Genomic DNA, 25355 nt, shown 5'->3' on the forward strand with positions numbered 1-25355 from the left:
CAGTCCTTTGAGTCCTTGCGCCCCCAAGCGTAGCGAGATAGAAGAGGGGTCTCGGCGTGCATGCCCTCGCTGGTGCGGCCCCATGCCGCTGCCTTACCAGCATAGATCGCCGCTGTCTGCAAGGCAGAACTTTGTTGTATTTAAACACGAGCGCTACAAACCAGCTGATAGGCGGATGGCCTGATGGAGCGACGAATGGTTGTTGTACCTGGGTTTTACAGTAGAGGGCGGAATGCGAGTTTGACATTAAATAATAATAATAATAATATATTAAACGTATTACACATGCCTGTGATGGTGTCGTTGAAAGCGCAGTGACAACTACTGGTTGGGTATTAATCCCCCCCCCCAAAGAAACATTTAAACTTAATTCGGGATGAGTAAAGTCTCCATGTTTCCGTCAACGTAATTCTATTTCCAAAGCCGTGCCGTTCTTCTCGTTTTGCCTACATTTCCCGAGAAGCCTTTCACCGGCCCTGCTCGACAACCAGCCAATCGGCAGCATGATCGCCCCCACGTGACCGGGCGAGCGTTCTTCCTACGGGCGCTGGGGCAACGTACTGACAAAAACCAGCCACAGGAGGTTCGCAGTTTGTGGGTAAGTGCGGGGTTCTGGGGGGGGGGATGCCGCACAGATTACACTTACGGTATTCTCTTAAAGACGTACATGTAAGTTGTTGTACTGTGCGACGAAAAGCCGGCCCGATTGTGGTTTGTTCAGCGCTGTGTGTCGCTCAGGCCTCGGCTATTTCCTGGTCCAGCTCGGCGACGTGAAGCACCCATTGGCTGTGTGGCAGCGCATCGTCCTCTCGGGCCAAGTTGTGAAAGTTGTTTGTGCCGCTTTGCAGAAGCGGTGTGACGGTCGCGCAAGTTTGCTGTTACATTTGTTCAGCAGGCTCACAGTTTCCCCTTTCTCAGACCGACTTTTCACTCCTCCCGGTACTTGTTTGCTGAGACTTCCCCTGTCACCGCTCAGCATCCGTGCGGAGCCCGCACTTCAGCATGACACCAGGCAAGTCGGCTCGTCGTGCTGCAGGCGGGCTGCAGCCTGCCGCCGCCGCCGCCAGGGTCCCAGTCCGCCAGGGTCCCAGTCCGCTAGGGACTCAAGAGAATCCCGCTCACGAGAATCCTGTTGGTGTTGTCACCCCTGGCCTCGTTGCCCCATGCTACATCGGCTGTGTGTGTGTGGGTGGGTGGGTGGGTGGGTGTGTGTGTGTGGGTGTGGGTGTAGCACAGATCAGCAGTCCAGCTTCTTCGTGACGACTTTACGTTTAAAACAGTCACGCGTGACTCCGTGCCAGCATGCTCCGAGTGAACAGCTGTTGTGCAGACTGATTGTACATTTACGTCTTTTGCCTTTATTGACCCAGATGACGCCCGGATGACCTTGGTGACTTAGATAAAACTCGGAACATCCTCGAATTAGCCAGAAAGTAAGACGTGTCTACAGACGCATGCTCCCTGCCAGGAGATGATGACCAGCCACGGAGTGCTGCAATATGTCACATGCAATACAACATCTGCACATGGTGTTAACAAGCGCTCATGGAAACGTGTTCATGCACTGCATGCAGGTCATCTATACACAACTACACACATGTTCAAGACGCACACATAAACAACCTACCTTTGCAATGAAAATGCAAGTGCTTTACGTTTGTTTCATAGTAACGCATTCACTCAGAAATAAATAGTTAGTTCAACAAGGAGCCTTGCTGGTTGACTTAGCCTTCCAGCCATCCATCCATCCATCCATTATCCAAGCCGCTTATCCCAACTGGGGGCGCTAGAGCCCACCCCGGTGAGCCATCCAGTATCAGCTGCAGTCTTCACCCATGTGCACGTCATGCAACATAAACACAACATGGGAGTGATCAAGGTTACTGCTTGGCAGAGCCGGGTTGTAATGTTCTATGGAGAATGTGTGGAGATGAATTTAGGCAACAACATTATTGGTTATGTAGCTGTATCACTATATAGTGTAACCCAGAAGTCCCTGTTATTTACCTAGCTTGGTTGGTTGTTCTACCTCTAGGTTGTGTTTCCTTTCCTCCCTTCTGCCACATGCACACTACTAATTGTACCCGGCCTTTAAAATAAGTAGGTAGGCAAATGTCTAACCTGTGTTCATGCAGGGAAGGTTTTTTCTCGTTACTCAGCACAGCTGCAGCCCACTGCTCTTGGCCAGTTGGCAGCTGTAGTAGGGCAGTTGCTAGTTACATGTCTGGCTCATGGGCACCTAAACTATAGTTGTAGTTGTTATGCTTTGGCTAGAGCATCACTTGTTAACTTTCCCAAACTCTCCTAAACTGACCCAAGTGTTGAAATCAATAACTTGTTGGTGAAAAGTCCGTGTCGCCCTACTCAGCTGAACAGTCCTGATTCATAGTAATAACTGATTCACATGAATAACTGATCACAGTAATAACTGATTCACATGAATAACCGATCCACATGAATTATTGATCCACAGTAATAACCGATCCACAGTAATAACTGATTCACATGAATAACTGATCCACATGAATTATTGATCCACAGTAATAACCGATCCACAGTAATAACTGATTCACATGAAAAACTTATTCACAGTAATAACTGATCCATATGAATTACTGATCCACAGTAGTAACTGATCCACAGTAATGACTGATCCACATGAATTACTGATCCACAGTAATAACTGATTCACATGAATAACATCCACAGTAATAACCGATCCACAGTAATAACTGATTCACAGTAATAACTGATTCACGGTAATAACTGAGCCACATGAATTACTGATCCACAGTAATAACTGATCCACAATAATGATTGATCCACATGAATTACTGATCCACAGTAATAACTGATCCACAGTAATAACTAATTCACATGAATTACTGATCCACAGTAACAACTGATCCACAGTAGTAACTGATTCACATGAATAACTGGTCACAGTAATACCTGATCCACAGTAATAACTGATTCACAGTAGTAACTTATCCACAGTAATAACTGATCCACAGTAATGACTGATTCACATGAATAACTGATCCACAGTAATAACTGATCCACAGTAATAACCGATCCACAGTAGTAACTGATCCACAGTAATACCTGATCCATAGTAATAACTGATTCACAGTAGTAACTGATCCACAGTAATAACTGATTCACAATAATAGCTGATCCACAGTAATAACTGATCCACAGTAATAACTGATTCACAGTAATAACTGATTCACAGTAATACCTGATCCACAGTAATAACTGATTCACAGTAGTAACTGATCCACAGTAATAACTGATTCACAATAATAACTGATTCACAGTAATACCTGATCCACAGTAATAACTGATTCACAGTAATACCTGATCCACAGTAATAACTGATTCACAGTAATAACTGATCCACAGTAATAACTGATTCACAGTAATACTTGATCCACAGTAATACGTGATCCACAGTAATACCTGATCCACAGTAATAACTGATTCACAATAATAATTGATTCACAGTAATACCTGATCCACAGTAGTAACTGATTCACATGAATAACTGATTCACAATAATAATTGATTCACAGTAATACCTGATCCACAGTTATAACTGATTCACAGTAGTAACTGATCCACAGTAATAACTGATTCACATGAATAACTGATCCACTGTAATAACTGATCCACAGTAATAACGATCCACAGTAATAACTGATTCACAGTAATTCCTGATCCATAGTAATAACTGATTCACAGTAATAACTGATCCACAGTAATAACTGATTCACAGTAATACCTGATCCACAGTAATAACTGATTCACAGTAATACCTGATCCACAGTAATAACTGATTCACAATAATAATTGATTCACAGTAATACCTGATCCACAGTAATAACTGATTCACAGTAATACCTGATCCACAGTAATAACTGATTCACAATAATAATTGATTCACAGTAATATCTGATCCACAGTCATAACTGATTCACAATAATAATTGATTCACAGTAATACCTGATCCACAGTAATAACTGATTCACAGTAATACCTGATCCACAGTAATAACTGATCCACAGTAATAACTGATTCACAGTAATACCTGATCCACAGTAATACCTGATCCACAGTAATAACTGATCCACAGTAATAACTGATCCACAGTAATAACGATCCACAGTAATAACTGATTCACAGTAATACCTGATGCATAGTAATAACTGATTCACAGTAATAACTGATCCACAGTAATAACTGATTCACAGTAATACCTGATCCACAGTAATAACTGATTCACAGTAATACCTGATCCACAGTAATAACTGATTCACAATAATAATTGATTCACAGTAATACCTGATCCACAGTAATATCTGATCCACAGTAATAACTGATCCACAGTAATAACGATCCACAGTAATAACTGATTCACAGTAATACCTGATCCACAGTAATAACTGATTCACAATAATAATTGATTCACAGTAATACCTGATCCACAGTAATAACTGATTCACAGTAATACCTGATCCACAGTAATAACTGATTCACAGTAATACCTGATCCACAGTAATAATTGATCCACAGTAATAACTGATCCACAGTAATAACGATCCACAGTAATAACTGATTCACAGTAATACCTGATCCACAGTAATAACTGATTCACAATAATAATTGATTCACAGTAATACCTGATCCACAGTAATAACTGATTCACAGTAATACCTGATCCACAGTAATAACTGATTCACAGTAATAACTGATCCACAGTAATAACTGATTCACAGTAATACCTGATCCACAGTAATAACTGATTCACAGTAATAACTGATCCACAGTAATAACTGATTCACAGTAATACCTGATCCACAGTCATAACTGATTCACAATATTAATTGATTCACAGTAATACGTGATCCACAGTAATAACTGATCCACAGTAATAACTGAATGTTGGAGCAGCCGTGATTGATTGCATATGATTATATGCTTGCTGTCAACCACTTAGTTTGTTTACTTTGCACAATGTTTTATTTGGGCTCCTGCAGATATAATAGCTTAAGGAAAGTTGGTATATTGATAAGTACCTCCATCCGTCCATCCATCCATCCATCCACTACCCAAACTGCTCATCCTGCTCTCAGGGTTGCGGGATGCTGGACCCTGTCCCAGCAGCCACTGGGCGGCAAGTGGGGAGACACCCTGGGCAGGCCACCAGGCCGTCACAGGGCCCACACACACACACCCACACACACACACACATTCACACCAAGGGACAACTTCGTACAGTGAGTCACCTGACCTACATGTGTTTAGACTGTGGGAGGAAACCCACGCAGACACAGGGAGAACACGCAAACTCCACACAGTTATGTTAAGTACCTAAACTTCTAAAATATAGATTTTAACCAAGAGCAAATTACATGACATGGCCTCAGAAATGTCTGTAAATAAAAGAGGTATTGAATAAAGTTGAATAAAATCCGGTTTCCTTCCACAGTCCAAAGACACGTAGGTCAGGTGACTCACCCGTACTAGTTTGTCCCTAGGTGTGTGTGTGCGTGTGTGTGTGTGTGTGCGTGTGCGTGTGCGTGTGTGTGTGTGTGTGCGTGTGTGTGTGTGGGCCCTGTGATGGCCTGGTGGCCTGTCCAGGGTGTCTCCCTGCCTGCCGCCCGGGATAGGCTCCAGCATCCCGTGACCCTGAGAGCAGGATAAGCGGGTCGGCTAATGGATGGATGGATGGACTGATGGATGAATTAGAGCACAGGATCCAATATTTCAAAATATCAAGAACTTGCTCCTCAAATAAATGCGGAATTGGGTTTTTAGGCTAATTTTTTTTAATTTTCAATTTTTTATGGTTTGAAAAATGGAACATTGCAACATTGGTGTCTGGGGTAAGAATTAGGTGTTTGTTTATTTTAGATAATAATAATACATTTTATTTGCGGGTGCCTTTCAGAGCACTCAAGGACACCTTACAGAACACAGTAAAAAACCAGCAGCACTGTATCAGACAGCATCACATCAAAACAAAGCAGGTAGATGATAAAAAGTTAACACAACAGATAAGTATAAAATCATCATCTGCACAAAACTCAGTGAAGTGTGGATCAGACTGAATATGCCAGTTTGAAAAGGTGCGTTTTGAGATGGGATGTGAAGGTTGAAAGAGAGTCAGTGTTGTGAATGTCTTGTGGGAGAGGGGTCCATAGGCGGGGGACAGAACGACTGAAGGCTCTAGACCCCATGGTAGTCAAGATCCCATGGTAGTCTAGACCCCATGGTAGTCAAGATCCCATGGTAGTCTAGTCCCTATGGTGGTCAAGTGGGCCAATGGTATAGTGAGTTGGAGAGCAGAAGAGGATCTGAGAGTGCGGGAGGGCGCATTCATGTTGGCACATTCATTGACTTTAGATAGTCAGTGAATGTGCATTTTAAATGTTAAGAGGAGTCGGGGGACGTTTCACACTGATGTCCTGTGGGACACGACTATGACAATGCTATGGTCCAGCTATTTGTTGTATACAATGAAAGAATACCAATTCAAATATTTGGACCATATTTTACAAACTTTCATCTCGTGAGCATTGAAATAATGGAAGTATAATGTGCCAAAAGCATTATGTGTATTCACTTCAGTTATAAAGTGACAGGGGACAGCCATGTATGCCTCCATACTCACCAAGGTCCGAAATGTGCGTTGTGAAACTTGAGAGGCATTTTTCAACGAGAGTTAAAATGTGGTCTCGCACATTGTTGTGCTTCAGAGACAGGGCGTGTGAAAACCTGGAGTGTTTGGGTATAGCGTGGTTGGACTTCATCTTCATTAATTCTGAAGCCTTCGGCTACATTACTGGGTCTCATACCCATAGTGGTGAACTCTACTATGGCATCTGTTGTGTCTCTTTCTGTTCTCCGTTACTGGCTTTTGGAACTGTAGGGTCTGCTGTGTAGTTTTGGGTGTGGTTGAGGATGTTGATGGCTGCAATGCCTGGGGATGCTCCCGTGGACAAGTCATTATTAGACGCTTTTATACCAATAATTGTCGTAGCCCCAGATGTTCCCACATGACTCCTTTTGTTTTATTTTAACCATTCAAATCAGTTGCAACTATTTTCCAAGCAAAGTAGTTGCATGTTTTCGTCATGTGTAGCGTTACTGATTAAACAGCTGATAAAAGCAGCTTGATAATGGCGGCTGGAAAACAGACACGAGCTAAGCTAAATTTGCTAGCTAGTATATAATCTCAGTGTTTCACGCTGTGTAAGAATAACCTACTATTCACAGCATTCAGGGGATTTCTCATGCATGTTGTGCCTCCGTGGTCGGCCAGTTTCAAATTGCATATTTGGCACCCTGCCGTGTCATTGCTGGATGTGAAAATGGCGGCCTCACCCAGTGCTGACTATGCAGTGTCTTTGTCTCCATCTGTGTCTATAAGTTGTGTCTTCGTGTGAAGTTTTTTATTTTGTTCGTCGATTTTATTTATTTTTTCATTTAATGGTTAGGAGAGCTGGCGTTGGATTGGCTGAGAGAGCTTATGGCCCTTTCCGGAGCTGTGCCCGAGAGGAAATGCCGAGGTGGCCTGGCAGCAGCCTGGCCTGGCAACGGCCTGGCCTGGCAGCGGCCTGGCCTGGCAATGGTCTGGCCTAGCTTCACTGTGCAGTGTTTTTGTCTGCGTCGGCATCTTCTTGTGGCGTGCGGGGGAGGTGTGTTGACGGTGTCTGGCTGAGAGAGCTAGTGTTGGATCAGCTGGGGGGGTCTGGTATACTTCGTCCGATGAGCCTGGGGACCACGGCCCCTGCCTGGTGCTGTGTCCAGGGAGGAGGCACCAAGGCCGATTTGGCAGGACATGGAAGCGGGGCAGGCTAAGCTAACTGCTAGCCCATGCAGACTGGCAGTTCCAACAGTTATCCTGACGGGAGTTCGTTGTTTGGACAGAATAGTTTTTTGGACTGTGCTTCACTGAGTGGACTGTGTTGTTAACTGTGTTGTTGCTTTGCTCTCTGTTTTTGTATGTTTTTGGTGGTGTCATGTTTGGGAAATTTTGGATGTGAGTTTTTTTTTTTTTTTTTTTTTTTTTGTTTTTTTGTGTTTTTTTTTTTGCTGTTGCACTACCGTGGCCTGGGAAAAACAAAATGTAATTTCTTTGTGTATGCAAGTACATGTAAGAAATGGCAATAAATTGTTCCTTATTCCTGAATTTCAAGTGGCGCCACACAGCTGAGGTCTGCGGCATTTTGTCTTCTCTTTAATGGCCAAGGTGAACTAAAGCGTGACATCACTGCTGTGAGTGAGAGGGATGTGAGGCGCCACAGCTGAGACAGTGAATGTTTCCACATTTTGACAGTGCAATTAAAAAGTATAAATATAGTACAAGAATGGGCTGACAAATGTATTTTGCAGTTTGCCTTTATTGATAACCTACATTTAGCTAAATAAATAAACGAATATCTGAATCCCAGAATTGAAACCAAATACCTACCCAATGAACGACTATCCGAATACTCGGATATTCAGATGCAGCCTTAGAAAAAACGACAGTGGCATGTCAACAAGGCATCCAAAATCATAGGCCGTTAACCCACTCCCCTCAGTTGAATCTCTACGTACTCACCAGACTGTAAAGTGAGCAAATAAGATCATCTCCGACCCCTCGCATCCTGCTTATCACATCTTCCAGCTCCTTCCCTCAGGAAGGCACTACAGGTCACTGTCCACTAAAACTGAACACTTCACAAAGAGCTTTTGCCCCCTAGCTTTCAGCACTTGGAATTCCACCCTCTAGTCCCCTCCTCACACACAACTGGCATACGTATGCATACATATCATTCAACTAATGTATGTGGTTGTGTGTAATAGGTTCTGCAATTGTATTACTGTATTGTTTCATGATATGTGTAGTGTCTGCTGTTGTCCATGTATGTATTGTGCTGCAGAGTTTTAACACACTGTACTGGATACAAATTCCACGAGCCTTGGTCATGTGGTTAATGACCAATCTGTCAATATGTAGGATCCACTGGACAAATTGAGTGTGCTCCTAGGCCGTGGAGGATGTTATCTAGGTGCACAAAAAATAATCAATTATGTTCCTCTGGAAATCTCTGTCCAGTGCTTAGAAGATGGCATTGGCATTAGTAAGGCCATGGCAAAGTTGTATGGCTGATGAAGTGGGAGCGAGGTGGCACTGGACCTGCTGAACACTAGTTTCAGTTCGAGACACTAAGGAGGCACAATGGTCAGATCAGGAAATTGCTCTTGGAAATTGGGAACTTGGGAGAGATGACACTGAGCTGAGAGTAGACAATGAGAATGACAATATGGGCTCCACCCTGCAATGGTGTTAATCACCTTGTCTATCTGTGGGTTATGCTCAACAAGCTAAGAATACCTCACAACAGTTTGTACCTAAGGAGAGTTCATAACATGGAGAGATTGTGATTTCCACAAATCAAAAGGCTTACTGGAGTGGTGACATGAGTGATATGGGCCAGACCAGAGTGTTTGCTTCCACTGGTGTCTGGAAGGGGTCGGTAGGCAGACTGAGCTGCTGAGCCAATGCAAAATCAAGGAAAAACTCATTGGCCCAAGAGTCAGTTAGAACATGAAGTGACTGCTTCTGAGTTCCCCACTGCAGAATTACATGTACATGCTCCCCCGCCCGTTTTACTGGTGAGGGTTGACTTTTAATGGGCAGGATGAAATTTAGTGACCAACCTGCCTATGGCATAAACAGGCAATTGCAGCTAGCCAGGTCCAGAAGAGAGTCCAGATCTCCGGGCAGTTCATGGGATGCCAGCTCATCTTTAATAGTCTTGAACATACCATTAAACAAGGAATTGGACCTGCTCGTGGAGTGCATATATCAAAAGCATAATCAGAAATTGTATGATTCATATGTGGATACAGAGGATTTCATTGGCTGCTTGCTGTCCTGAGACAGACTGATCAAATAGACGCTTCATGTCCCACATGAACTGGTCCAGACTGGAGCACACATAGGAGCTCAACTCCCCGATTGTATTCCTGGGCTCTTCCAGCAAGGAACGTAATGACGTAGGCTATCCGTGAGTTGTCTGTTGGAAATGTGGAAGGCTGAAGTTCAAACAGCGGTGAGCATTGAGAAAAAGACAAGTACCTACCTGGCTCTTCAGCATAATGTTCTGATGGAGGTAACTGTGGCTCGAGAGCAGGAGGAGCACAGGAGGCCTGGTGGGTAGGAACTTCTGAGTGGTGCAGGAACGGGTTGAGTAGGGAGCTGCAGTTGCTGGAGCTGAGAGGTAAGATTGTCCATGTTTTCAACTTTGTAAATTCTGATTGACAGCTTATATCTCTTGTTGAGCTAGTACATTTCTATTGAGTCCTTAGGGGCCAGATCGTTCTTCAGATAGAAGGCAAGGGACTGAGGCGCAGACCTGAGGCAGAGACAGGAATAAAGTTTAAATGGCAGATTTAATGTATGCTCAGGCAGAATCGAAGTACAGGCTGGCAAATGGTGATGAACGGTTTCTAGATGTAATAGACACTGCATCATGTTGGACTGGAGAAGCCACACAGCTCTAGAGTCATCCTCACGTAGTTTTCCTCTCGCATGCATAAAGCCTCTGTTAGGACTGGAGCTAAGAATGCCCCATACTTTCTCTGGGCCAACAGTCTGCTTTTTGTGGAAGACTGAGAGCCATAAGTATTTTTCTAAGTTTGAATCTTTGTATGCTCCTGTACTCAGGATGTTGTTTTCATGTATTTAACCATAGTTCTATCTAGCTAAGCCAAAGAGCTGCTTGTGATTCAAGTGATTTCTTAACAGCTTTGTCTTTGTCTATAGTTTCACTGAATGCCAGGGGATTAAGGGATAATTTGATGCATAAAGCTGTATTTTTATTTGCCAGACTATATATTTGCCACTTTATTTGCCAATCTGTTGCTGAAGATGTGTTTTTTCAGAGGTCTCAATGGGGAAAGGAAATTTATTTCTCACACGCATCACAATACTCTGCTGGGGTTTGTACTCTAAAAAGGGCTGTCAGCTGCCTTATGGAGAGGACCAGAGGAGGGGGCATCATGGTGTTTTATCATCTTTGTGTTTCGATAAATGGGCTGTTGCACCTGTCGTCAGAGACTGATGTCAGTCCATGATGCCATGTATTGTTTTGAGTGCGGGCTCTGGTATATTACATAAACAGAAGTGATGCACATGGTTATTTGAAATAACCATGTGCATCACTGTATTTGATGCTCAGTGGGGAACTGGGCTCCAACTACAGGTGGCCACTCGAGGTGCGTTGTAACGCCAGTTGCGAATAGAGTCTGTCTCACCTAGATCTGGGACATATCTAGATATATCTGGATGCAAAGTGCCAGGTCTAAACAGCCTCTTTGTCTTTCTTTTTTTTTACCAGAGCCTGTGGAAGAAGCCTCTCCATGAGCAATGGCCTCACCAATACCTGTGTATAACTCCAACCCTCTGGACACAAACAACGCCAGCGTGAGTTTGCATGCATGTTGGAAGTGTGTGTTCACAATGCATTTTCACACAAAGTAAAATACACAACACAAGACTTAAAGGACTGGGGCCTCATGTATAAACACTGCATATGCAGAAGGTCTTTGTGCATGCAATTTCCAATGCTCAAATCGATTTTCTCAAAAATAAACTCGACATGAGTGTGCGTAGAGTAATACGAATTTTGACCATGCTTGCGCACATTTTGGAGACAGTGGGAAATGCGACTCCTATGGCAAAGATATAAGCATGTAAAAATGTATTCATGTGTAAAGCATGAACCTTTCAGCGCAATGCATTTTGGCATAGTGCAATTGTTTTAAAATGTATCAGATGAAACCTACATATGCAACCATCCTCCAGCCATCCATTATCCAAACCGCTTATCCTGCTCTCAGGGTCGCGGGGGATGCTGGAGCCTATCCCAGCAGTCATTGTGCGGCAGGTGGGGAGACACCCTGGACAGGCCGCCAGGCCATCACAGGGCCGATGCAACCATCCTGCTATGTGCATTTACGTTAATGCAATATCGTTCATCCATATGCTTAACAATTCTGTCAACACTCAGATGACAGCGGTTATCCGTCAGCACTTGCATCCTAAGCCATGATACACTGAGTCAAAACACCTGACTCTCTCTTGAAAGGAGAATGTAGGTATGAGGACACTTGAGCCCAGTCCACCAGAAATGCATCAAATGCTGCCGCAGTTCAGATAGAATAGAATAGAACAGAATAGAATAGAACTTTATTTGTACAAGTACAACAAAATTTGAAAGTGCAGTTCTTATCAGTGCAAAGATCAATATAAAAAGAATTAAAAACATAAAACACACACATTCATTTCTACATTCTACTTGACAGCAACATATTGCACAAAAAGTCAGGAATCAAGACTTAGCAGCATTAAGTGCGGTTATGGCTCGGGGATAGAAGCTGTTCTTTAGTCTGTTTGTCCGAGCTCTTATTGTCCTGTAACGTCTGTCCGAGGGCAGCAGTTCAAACAGATGGTTTCCTGGGTGGGATGGGTCCTTGAGGATGCCATGGGCATTTTTTGAGGCAGCGGGAACTATATAGATCTTCCAGGGAGGGGAGTGGGCATCCGATAATCTTCTGGGCGGTGGTGATGACCCTCTGGAGCGCTTCCTCTCTGCTACTGTGCAGCTGGCAAACCAGACACAGATGCAGTAGGTCAGTATGCTCTCTATGGAGCAGTGGTAGAAGGACACAAGCAGTGAGGTGGTAAGGTGGTTCTTCCTGAGGATCCTCATGAAGTAGAGTCATCCATTTAGATATGATGCATCAAACTGCATCAAAGACCAGGGGGCATATTCATGAAGTATTTTATCTCAGCAGTAAGAGTACTCTTGGTGCAGGGCAGCAGTAAGCCAGAAGGTAGAGCAGGCTGGCTGATAATTGGAGAGTTGCCAGTTCGATCCCTGGCTCCTCCTGGCAAAAATATTAGGTGTCCCTGAGCAAGACACTGAACCCCTGTCTGCTCCCGGTCAGCCGGTCATTCCTTGCATGGTTGCCACCACCATCAGTGTATGAGTGTGTGTGTATGTGTGCGTGGGTGAATATGTGGAATTAATTGTAAAGCTCTTTGAGTGGCTGCTGCAGCTAGAAAAGTGCTGTATGAAATGCAGTCCATACTCTAATATGGCACTAAAAGTTTTTCTTCTGAAAACCAATTAAGAAGCTGCAGAGATTCACTAAGGAGTTGGATGGAGTCTTGCGCTAAGAGGAGAGGGAGGGGTTGACTCCACTGCCATGGATGGCGTTGTTTCATGAACTGCCTAATGATGCCAACAGTGATTGGCTGACAGAGGACTGATCTGTGTGTTGGGGAAAATTTCAGAAATAAGGAAAAAGAAAAACTCAGAAATTTGGATCGGAAAGAATCTTGAAAAACTACAGAAGGAATTCCAACATGGTCTACACAATAGACTTAGAACGCAATGGCAGGAAGTACAAATCATGTTGCCGTAGTCAAAGAAATTATTTTAAAGAAAATGTAAGTACATACATGACATACATACATACATATATGAGTACATGAATAAAAGGTAAAATATTGACTTGATCAAGTTGCCTTAATTTTTAGGTAATTATTGAAGCCTCTTAAACGTCTGGCACATCCTAAAATAATGATCTGATAGGCTATATAAACTTAGCACAAAAAGTAAGGAAATTTGTGTTTGGTAGATTAGTTCTTTGTTGTAACAATGCTTCTTGGCAATAAATCTTATATCAGGCACCTGATTGTCAGCATCTAGGGTACCAGAAGCTCAAAACAAGAGTCAATAGCGACAGCAAAATAAGCTGTTTAACATTGGCAGAGAAGATTTGGCAAATTTTTCATTGACGCAACCCACATACTCAGCTCTGCTGCTCATCCCACAAATGCATGTTCCTTACAAATGTGGCACCATTTAAAAGGGAAATAAACAGGCTTTCCAACGGTATAAAATTTATTGCCAAGAAGCCATGCTAATATAAAAGGAAAACAAATTGGAGACAAGACCAACTTTTCTTCTTGAACAACTTGTCGATGAAAGGAAATAAATGATTAAAATCTGGGTTTTGGACCAGCTTCCAGTTTAACAGCAGTAGCTGTTAGTGGAGGTAGCCATTTCTGGGACTGTTCTTGTTTGGCCTGAATGATTTAGGTGTCCTCCCCACTACTGTTAACGTTTCATAGACTTAATAGTTGTAGAACTAAACTGCATCATGAATTACTCTTAACAAACAAAAAAACTCTGGATTCTAAAAATGAGGACTGACACAGCCGTTTAATCTATAATCTGTATTTTAATCTATTGACCACCTGAGACTAACACTAATTCTTTCAGGAACTTAATCTATAATCTGTATTTCAATCTATTGACGACCTGAGACTAACACTAATTCTATTTAAGCATTTATTCTGTAATCTGTATTTTAATCTATTGACCACCTGAGACTAACACTAATTCTATTCCAGAATTTAATCTGTAATCTGTATTTTAATCTATTGACCACCTGAGACTAACACTAATTCTATTTAAGCACTTATTCTGTAATCTATATTTTAATCTATTGACCACCTGAGAGTAACACTAATTCTATTCAAGAATTTAACCTATAATTGTTACGGCTCGCCCATCCCGCGCCTGCAGCCAATCAGCTCGACAGGGCTGGGCTTAAGTCGTCAGGGCTGGGCTTAAGTTTGCTGGTCTCCCAGAGCCCTTTGCCAGTTCGTGCCGTAACCTCCTCGTCGAAGTGGTCACTCTTCCCTACCTGTGCATTCCCTCCGAGTTTACCTCAGCCCGTGGATTCAATATTTTCTCTGTGGAGTTTTTCCCTGCGGAATCATCCTGCCGGGTCACCAAAGTGGATTACCCGTGAGTTTTTCTCGTACTTTCTCTGTTTGTCGGGGACTACCCGCAATTCGGATTACCAGTGAGTTTTCTTGTACTTTCTCCGTTTGTTGGGGACTACCCGCAAAGTGGATTACCCGTGAGTTTTTCTCGTACTTTCTCTGTTTGTTGGGGACTACCCGCAAAGTGGATTACCAGGCTCCTTTCATTGCCGTGCATGTCTTCCGTGTTGACCGTTGTATGAACTACTAATAAAATACGCCAGTTGCGGCGAACCCTATCTCTACCTGGTGTTGTGCGCTTGGGGTCTTCCACAAACCCTAACAGTACGAACTGGCCATGACGACCCCAGCCGGCACAGAGAGCGTACCGACCAGTCCGGTTCAAGCAGCCCTCATCGAACAGATCCATCTGACCAACTCCCACACTCAGCAGCTAGAGGCAGCCTCTGTCACTGTGAGGGATCTCCAGACTCGGGTCCAGCCCCTCCAGGCCTCTGTGGATAACCTAACGGGCCAGCAGGCGGCGTTGGCGAGCCAACAAGCAGAAATCCTGAGGCAGTTGCAGACCATCACGGCGGCTCTCGCCACCCAGCCATCGGGCCAGCCTGCTCCTGGAGTCGTGGGTAACCCGCCCCCTGGGCCCACTGCCCCAGTTAACCCTGTGGGGCTCAACCCAGTTCCTCGGGAGCCCTGCCTCTCCAGTCCACGACCAGCTGATCTTCATGCACCAACCTAGCATGTTCACGTCTGATGCTGCCTGTGTCGCTTATGTGACCACCCTGCTCACAGGCCAAGCAGCTCAGTGGGCCACTGCTTCCTGGTCCATGAGGGCCAGTTTCCGCCTCACCTACGGGGACTTTGTGGCGGAACTATGGAAGGTATTCCACCATCCAGTTTGTGGCCAGGACCCTGGTGCTCGGCTGAGCAATATCCAGCAGGGCAGTGGCAGTGTCGCGGACTACTCAGTGGAGTTCAGGCTGGCCGCAGCTGAGAGCAGCTGGAACGACCAGTCACTTTGGGTCACCTTCCGGAGAGGTCTCAGCGAGGCTGTCAAGGACCAGCTAGCCACCCGGGAGGAGCCCACCTCCCTCGATGACCTGATCAAGCTCGCCATCTACATCGATGGACGCCTCCGAGAGAGGAGGCGCGAGAGATCCCCGTCCATTCCCCAGTCGTCCAGCACTCCTGACAGGACCCCTACTCCCTGTGGCCGTTTCCCCCTCCACGCCCCAGACCACGACGGGGGAGGAACCTATGCAGCTGGGGCGCACGCGCCTTAGTCCAGCCGAACGGGAGGCCCGGTTCAAGGCAGGTCAATGCCTCTACTGCGGCCAGAAGGGACATCTGATCAGCAGTTGCCCCACTCGGCCAAAAGACTAGGCTCACTGGGACCGCGGGAGATCCTAGTGAGCTGCCTTTCCTGTTCCCGCCATCCTGCCCCACAGAACCATCTGCTTAGCGTTACCCTGGCCTGGGCTGACCAGCGGCTCACGGTGGGTGCACTCCTCGACTCGGGAGCTGATGAGTTTGCTGCCCAGGCCAACATCCCGCTAGAGATGCTGGAGAAGCCCATGGAGGCCTTCGCGCTGGACGAGCGCTGCCTGGCCAGCATCACCCAACGCACCCACCCTGTCTCTCTCACCATAGCCACCATAGCCATGAACCATGTGGAGAGACGTCGGTTCTTCATCATCCAGTCCCCGTTAGTCCCTGTGATCCAAGGGCGTCCCTGGTTCATGCAGCATGAGCCACACATCGCCTGGGCCTCCGGTACCATCATGGAGTGGAGCTCCTCCTGTCATGCCCAATGTCTCCAGGCTGCTCCCGGCCCATCCCCCCAACGTGCCCCTAGTGCCCCTCCTCCCGACCTCTCCTCTGTTCCCCCCGAGTACCATGACCTAGGGGAGGTTTTCCGCAAGACCCGTGCCCAATCTCTTCCTTCTCATCGGCCGTATGACTGTGCTATCGACCTGCGCTCTGGGGCACCCCTTCCCAGCAGTTGCCTGTACAGTCTGACCATCCCCGAGAAGACTGCGATGGACGAGTACATCTCCGAGTCCTTGGCAGCGGGGCTCATTCGGCCCTCGTGTTCCCAGGTGGCAGCTGGATTCTTTTTCGTGAAGAAGAAAGACAGGGGCCTCCAACCCTGCATTGACTATCGCCAACTCAATGAGATAACCATCAAGAACAGGTATCCCCTTCCCCTCATGAGTTCTACCCTTGAGCCCCTCACCCAGGCTGCTGTCTTCACTACGGTGGACCTCCGGTGTGCCTATCGTCTGGTCCGGATCCGGAAGGGGGACGAGTGGAAAACAGCCTTTAAGACGCCTCGGGGTCATTATGAGTACCTGGTCATGCCGTTCGGCCTCACCAACGCCCCGGCGGTATTCCAGGCTCTCATGAATGACATTCTCCGCGACATGCTCGACGAGTTCATTGTGGTCTACCTCGATGACATCCTCATCTTCTCCAGGACCCTCCTCCGGCTCCCATCCTTCCTGAGGCCAGGGTGGTTGGCGTGGTTACCTGGGGCATCGAGACCATGGTCAGGCAGGCGTTGCGCTCCCATCCCGTCCTGAGCCACGTGCCTCCACCCCGTATGTTCGTCCCGGACTCAGTCCGGTCCCGGGTTCTTCAGTGGGGCAATGCCAGTCAGTTTGCTTGCCACTCGGGTGTCCACCGTACCTTCACCTTCCTGGCTCGGCGTTTCTAGTGGCCGACCATAAGGAACGATGTCAGGGACTTCATAAAGGTCTGCTCCGTCTGTGCTCGCAGCAAGGCCTCTCACCAGGCACCCGCGGGTCTGCTGCAGCCCCTCCCAACTCCAAGCCGGCCCTGGTCCCATGTGGCATTGGATTTCATCTCCGGACTGCCTCCCTCCCGGGGTAACACTGTGATCCTGACAGTGGTGGACCGCTTCAGTAAGGGCGTGCACCTGGTGGCCCTCCCCAAACTCCCATCGGCTTCTGAGACGGCGGACCTCCTGATGAGCCACGTGTTCCGTCTCCACGGCCTTCCCCTGGATGTCGTCTCGGACCGAGGGCCCCAGTTCGTCTCCCAGGTATGGTGGGCCTTTTGTAAGGGATTGGGTGCCTCTGTTAGTCTCTCCTCTGGATATTACCCACAGACTAACGGGCAGACGGAGAGGATGAACCAGAGCGTGGAGTCACCAGGTGTCCCTGGGCTACCAGCCGCCTCTCTTTGCTGCGCAGGAGTTGGAAGTGGCAGTTCCCTCCGTGCAGGCCCATCTGAACCGGTGTCGTCGCGTTTGGGAGGTGACCAGAGCTGCTCTGCTCCGGGCAGCTGAGCGCGCAAGTCGGGGAGCCAACCGACGCCGGTCCCCAGCGCCTACGTACCAACCAGGCCAAAGGGTGTGGCTGTCCTTGAAGGACCTCCTGCTTCAGTCCACCGCGAAGAAGCTGAACCCCCGGTTCGTCCGGCCCTTTGAGAGCAGGAAGATGCTCTGTCCCCCGGCGGTGAGTCTGAAGCTTCCGGCTTCCGTTAAGATCCATCCTGTTTTTCATGTGTCTCGGGTTAAGTCTGTCTCCCACAGTCCTCTGATGCCTCCAGCCCCAACTCCGCCTCCCCCTGAGATCGTGGATGGGCACCCCCAGTAGAAGGTCTGCCGGCTGATGGATGTCCGGCGCCGAGGACAGGGGTTCCAGTATTTGGTGGACTGGGAAAGCTACGGTCCGTAGCTGGGTCTCCTGCCAGCTCATCCTGGACCCTGGGCTGCTCACTGAGTTGTGTCGTTCCCATCCCGACAAGCCTGGCAAGTTGCCTGGTGGCTCCCGTGGAGGGAGGGGGTACTGTTACGGCTCACCCATCCCGCACCTGCAGCCAATAAGCTCGTCAGGGCTGGGCTTAAGTCGTCAGGGCTGGGCTTAAGTTTGCTGGTCTCCCAGAGCCCTTTGCCAGTTTGTGCCGTAACCTCCTCGTCAAAGTGGTCACTCTTCCCTTCCTGTGTATTCCCTCCGAGTTTACCTCAGCCCGTGGATTCACTGTTTTCTCTGTGGAGTTTTTCCCTGCGGAATCATCCTGCCGCGTCCCCAAAGTGGATTACCCGTGAGTTTTTCTCGTACTTTCTCTGTTCGTCGGGGACTACCCACAATTGGGATTACCCGTGAATTTTTCTCGTACTTTCTCTGTTCGTCGAGGACTACCCGTAATTCGGATTACCCGTGAGTTTTCTCGTACTTCCTCTGTCTGTTGGGGACTACCCGCAATTTGGATTACCTGTGAGTATTCTTGTACTTTCTCTGTTTGTTGGGGACTACCCGCAAAGTGGATTAACCGTGTGTTTTTCTCGTACTTTCTCTGTTTGTTGGGGACTACCCGCAAAGTGGATTACCGGGTTCCTTTCGTTGCCGTGCATGTTTTCCGTGTTGACCGTTGTATGAACTACTAATAAAATACGCCAGTTGCGGCAAACCCTATCTCTGCCTGGTGTTGTGCGCTTGGGGTCTTTCACAAACCCTAACAATAATCTCTATTTTAATCTATTGACATCCTGATACTAACACTAATTCTATTCAAGAATTTAATCTATAATCTGTATTTTAATCTATTGACCATCTGAGACCAACACTTGTTCTATTTAAGCATTTAATCTATAATCTGTATTTTAATCTATTGACATCCTGAGACTAACACTAATTCTATTCAAGAATTTAATCTTTAATCTGTATTTTAATCTATTGACCACCTGAGACTAACACTAATTCTATTCAAGAATTTAATCTATAATCTTTATTTTAATCTATTGACATCTCAGACTAACACTAATTCTATTCAAGAATTTAATCTATAATCCGTATTTTAATCTATTGACCACCTGAGACTAACACTATAATTCTATTTAAGCATTTTATCTATAATCTGTATTTTAATCTATTGACCATCTGAGACTAACACTTATTCTATTTAAGCATTTAATCTATAATCTGTATTTTAATCTATTGACATCCTGAGACTAACATTAATTCTATTCAAGAATTTAATCTATAATCTGTATTTTAATCTATTGACATCCTGAGACTAACATTAATTCTATTCAAGAATTTAATCTTTAATCTGTATTTTAATCTATTGACCACCTGAGACTAACACTAATTCTATTCAAGAATTTCATCTATAATCTTTATTTTAATCTATTGACATCTCAGACTAACACTAATTCTATTCAAGAATTTAATCTATAATCTGTATTTTAATCTATTGACCACCTGAGACTAACACTATAATTCTATTTAAGCATTTTATCTATAATCTGTATTTTAATCTGTTGACCATCCAAGACAAACACTAATTCTTTTCAAGAATTTAACCTATAATCTCTATTTTAATCTATTGACCACCTGAGAATCACTAAGTCTATTCAAGAATTTAATCTATAATCTGTATTTTAATCTATTAACCATCTGAGACTAACACTAATTCTATTCAAGAATTTTCTGAATTTCTTTCTTTTATTATGGGCAAATATGACAGAGTTCTTATCCTTGGAGATTTCAATATACATGTGTCTTGCTTCATCACTGATTTTGTTAACTCTCGAGTCTTTTAACCTTGAACAATCTGTTAGGGAGCCCACTCATAATAAGGGCATGCTGTTGACCTGGTGTTTTCTTATCATGTTTCTCTTAATAATATTATTGAATTGCTAGATTTTAATGTCTCTGATCATAAAGCTGTGGTTTTCCACCCCTGCTCCCGCCCCCTGGTCACAAGCCATCTACCTGTGTCTGCTCTCACTCTTTTAATTTCAGGTCAGCTAGTAGTTTTATCAGCCCTGGCTAGTAATACTCTTAACCAGAAGGATCTCTCTGTAAATGATTCATTGGATCATTTTTATAATAGCTGTCGGACGGTGTTTAATGGCATTGCCCCTATCAAAGTGAAAGTGCTAAACATAACACCCTCCCCTGGCTGAATGACCACATAAGGGAGTTAAAGAGGCAGTGCAGGAACGCTGAGAGAAAATGGAAGTAGGACAAACTCAAGGCATCTCTTCATAGACTGAAAAGTTTGATGCTGGCTTATCAGAACGCAGTTAAGAAAGCAAAGCATTCCCACTTTTCTAATTTAATTGCTGGTAGCTGCCACAACCCTAGGGTTTTATTTCAGGCTATAAATTCAGTGGTTAGCGCTCCCCCGGCCAACATATCCACTGAAAAATGCGAGTAGTTTCTCCACCATTTTAGTAAGACAATAGATGAAGTTACACCGGTGACGAGCAAGCTCCCCACTTGCCTTGAACCCCCCTCTGCTAGTCTGACTCGCTTTAAGCAAATTTCTCTAACTGGACACCACCCCCACTAGATTTCTGAAAGACGTATTTCACACTGTCGGCCCACAAATTCTCTCCATTGTAAACTGCTCACTGTCTACCGGTGTGTTCCCATCTAGTTTTCACCACGCAGTAGTCCAACCTCTCCTGAAGACGCCTACTCTCAATCCCCTTGTTTTAAGCCAGTGTCAAATCTACCTACTTTATCTAACTCTTAAAAAAGTCTGTTGCTCTTCAACAAATCACATACATGCATAGTTATAGTAGTATTTTCGAGCAATTTCAATCAGGATTCCTTACCTACCACAGAACAGAAACAGCTCTTATTAAAGTTACCAATGACTTATACAGTAGATAGCCAGTAAATTAAGTGGAATAGGAATAAGAAATACATTAATTGAAAGAAAAACGAAAAAAAAACAGGATTGCTAAAGCACACCATATTACCTTCTAACACTTACCTCCCCAGATCCCACTGTCTCTACTCCAACTCCACACCCAGCCCGATCTAGGGTATACATATGCTGTTGCATACCTTTAAGAAACAAGCAAACAATTAGAGTCCTGCCAGTGGAAATAAAAAAGAGAAGAAAGAAAGAACATATATAAGTCGGGTCTTAGGAACATTAGTGAATGGTTCCAGTGGGAGAACAAAAAAAAATAGCTTGTCTAGTGTTAGCCAGGTAATATTGTAAAGTGTAGTCGGTACCAGTGTCATCCCCGTGTAATAAATGCTACTCTCTTACAAAAAGCTAGATGATACCAGTGATACCAATATAATGCAATCCCATGTCATCATCATAAAACAAATACAACAATATTAAACTGTCTTTACAAAGCTAGACAACACATGTTGACTTTATCCTGCATCATAGTTTTGCATAGTTCTTCTAAACGGAGGCATGGCTGCCATTTGATGGGCCGGCTATATAATGAAATACTCAGGATCAAATGTGAATAACAGTTAAGTTGCATGTAAATATATTTTGTAACCTCCTGCATCATAATTGTAGATATAATACTATTAGCTAAAATAAAGACTGCCTTCAAACTAAGTGAAAATTGATAATAAAATAATAAAGCAGCCGAAATTGGAAGGCTATCCTGCATGTAGAATTTATAAACCTTGAGCAAGACACAAGAGAATATCTTAGCTTTCAGCAAATATTTTAAGTGTGGATTGTAAACATAGTGGGTCAGTTCCACTTGGAAAATCAACAGATTGCAGAGAACAGGCCTGTGAACAAAACGTATAAACTATATAGACAAATATCATCGGCGAATGCGTCAGTCATGTCAGTTTACTGCGTATGGGCGGGGCTTCCAGTGAGCAGCTGAAAATAAACTGAGGTGGTTAAAAACAACTAGCATAACAAGTCCAACTAATAACAAACCAGCAGACCAAATACCTTAATACCAGTTGTCGAGTAAATAAACGTTTCCATGACGATGTAACTATCACATTTCGCCTTTGTATTTCTTCAAGTAGTGGCACCAGAAAAGTCCAGCATGTTTTTGCACACAGGTAACGTTAGCCATCATAAAGCTAGACCATGCTAGCCTAGCAAGCCGCTAGCCCAGGAAGCTAATAGTACCAATATTACCTTAGTACTTTACCGTATGTCTCATCTCAGCTCATCTTCAGCCGCTTTTCCGGGGTTGGGTCGCAGTGGCAGCAAGCTAAGTAGGGCACTCCAGACGTCCTTCTCCCCAGCAACACCTTCCAGCTCCTCCTGGGGGATCCCAAGGTGTTCCCAGGCCAGATTGGACATGTAGTCCCTCCAGCGACTTCTGGGTCTACCCGGGGTGTCCTCCCAGTTGGCCGTGCCCGGTAAACCTCCAAAGGAAGGCGCCCAGGAGGCATCCTGATCAGATGCCCGAACCATCTTTACAACAACATACTTTACCATATGTTATGGACAAAATCAAACCAGAAAGAGCTGGTCAGTTGACCAAGATATTGTAACAGATAAAAGATGTTGCTTCTTCAGGAGTGTTGAACACAGACTGGTTGCCGTTGTGTGTAATCCCAAATCGCACAGGGAAAAGCAGGTCATATTTCACCCCCTGGTGATCTTGGAGCAGTTTCTTGGCCTGATCGATGCTAGTCTCATCTTGGCAATGGCAGCAGTATAGCCCGGGGATAGTAGAAAACTTTGGCCATCATAGAAAAGTGAATTCATTTCCCTTGCGTGTTGCATAATATCTTCCTTGACACTGAAATAGTATACTCGATCAATGAAAGGACGTGGCCTCTCCATACTAAGGACATAGCAGCAGGGAACAGTGAGTCTCTGGCAAGTAGCAGTCTTTCTTCTAGCTGCAAAACATCTTCTGCAGGCTAGCAATGACGTCAGTTGAACGAGGTCAACCTTCGCACAGGCCAATAATTATCAAATGGTTCCTACGCTGCCTCTAAATCCTCACACTTATCAGATAGGAAACCCCCCTATTTAGTGAGACTTTGTAGTTTGAGTTCCAGGGATGTAGCCTTGTCCGACCAGTGGTTTGTCCCCTTTTGTAATTCAGCCACATGGTTGGACAAAACCTCGGTGTCAGATCTAGCTGACGCTAGATCACGATTCAGCTCAGGTTGTATCGATGCAATTTCAGATGTCACTATCTGTCTTATTTTAGTGTCCATCCATTCATCCATTCATCCATCCATCCATCCATCCATCCATCCATCCATCCATCCATCCGTTATCCAAACTGCTTATCCTGCTCAGGGTCACGGGGATGCTTGAGCCAATCCCGGCAGGCAGGGAGACACCCTGGACAAACTGCCAGTCCATCACAGGACCGACAAACACATAAACACCTAGGGACAAATTAGCATGGCCGATTCACCTGACCTATTTTAGCATCCACGGAAGTACAAATGTCCTCTTTCAGTAATGTTACCTCAGATGTTAAATCAGCGCAAAGTGATGTGATAGCACTAAGAACAGCGTTGTCCGAAGTGATGGAGTTAGCTTGGTTGGTATTAGCACCCTTAACACGTGGATGTTTAGGCATAGTGTAATGCTCAAAAAAGACTTAGCAGTATAAAAGATATTGCCAGCACAATTTTTTTGTCCCCAACTAAATGAAATGGGCACTGTAGGTACCAAAGCACCAGTGATTTTTTGGATTATTGAACATTTGGTAGGGGGCTCTAAATCTTCTGGCTTACCCCTCATCACACCGCCAGAAGTCCTGGTGTCGATTATATTTAACAGCACATTGTTATGACAAGAAAGCAAAACCGAGATACAGAAAAGTCCCCTATTTTACTGAGTTTACCCATTAATTGTAATCATATCATAGCGTAATTACATGTGTTTTACTCATAATTTACTTTATTTCAGTGTAATGAATGGCCTGTAATTAAAAGGGTTACCGTCTTGTTTGATACATTTGATTTAAGAGGTAAAGGGATGACTCTGAACAATTCCCCTTGACTTCTTTCCTCTACTGGTCCCGTCAGTTGGTTTTATTGTGTTTGTATGTTGTCTGTAAGTTTTGCAAAACAATCAAATCAGCTATTCTTTTGTCAACATTGTGTGTTTTTGTATTGTTGGCAGACATCCAGGGAGTCTCTTAAGATGGAGCCTCTAGAAGATGTGGTGTTATTGCCAGGGGAGGAGAGAGTTATTGGTGAGTGTATGTCACTGCTTCTGTACTTTTGTTAGGCATGTCGCATGAGCCCACGTCACTTTAAATGTAAATGCACAGATTGTAAAAATCCAAACATGGAAGTCGTCCCCAAGATATTTCACCAAATAAGGAACTCTATCGTGCTTTAAAAATCTAATGTCTATGTTGCACTTTAAAGAATAAAACTTGAATGTCTTTACTATTCAGATACCCTTGAGATTCTTGTAAAGGCACTTTCACATTGATAGAGGACTGTAGAACCTGATAATGTAATAAATTCCCAATAATGTAATAACCCCGATAATGTAATAAAAATCTGCTCTTGAGTCCACTGAAAATGCAATAAAACCTGATAATGTAATAACTTCCTGATAATGTAATAAAGTGCATTTCAGTGATACAGTGGTTGTGAAAAACAGATAAACAGGTCAAAAGTTAATAAACATTCATGCATGTCCAACTTTGACCTGTTGGTGGCGCTAGAGCTCTGGAGCTAGAGTTGCCAGCACAGTATCACCACTTGAACCCATTAATAGGTGGTCTGCTGTGAAATTATTACAATATTGG

At 44.7% G+C, this 25355-nt stretch overlaps 1 protein-coding gene across 1 annotated transcript in view; it reads left to right on the forward strand.

Annotated features, from left to right (window-relative positions):
* The first annotated feature begins 539 nt into the window (after window positions 1–539).
* Window positions 540–25355, forward strand: part of mtm1 (myotubularin 1) — a 125412-nt gene continuing 100596 nt past the window's right edge. The window contains exons 1-3 of the mRNA XM_056300377.1: window positions 540–598; window positions 11397–11482; window positions 24716–24788. Of these exons, the coding sequence (XP_056156352.1) occupies window positions 11426–11482; window positions 24716–24788 (130 nt within the window). The 5' untranslated portion in view covers window positions 540–598; window positions 11397–11425. The remainder of the gene's footprint in view (window positions 599–11396; window positions 11483–24715; window positions 24789–25355) is intronic.

This window comes from Lampris incognitus, chromosome 20, assembly GCF_029633865.1.
Source record: "Lampris incognitus isolate fLamInc1 chromosome 20, fLamInc1.hap2, whole genome shotgun sequence".
NCBI classification, from domain to species: domain Eukaryota; kingdom Metazoa; phylum Chordata; class Actinopteri; order Lampriformes; family Lampridae; genus Lampris; species Lampris incognitus.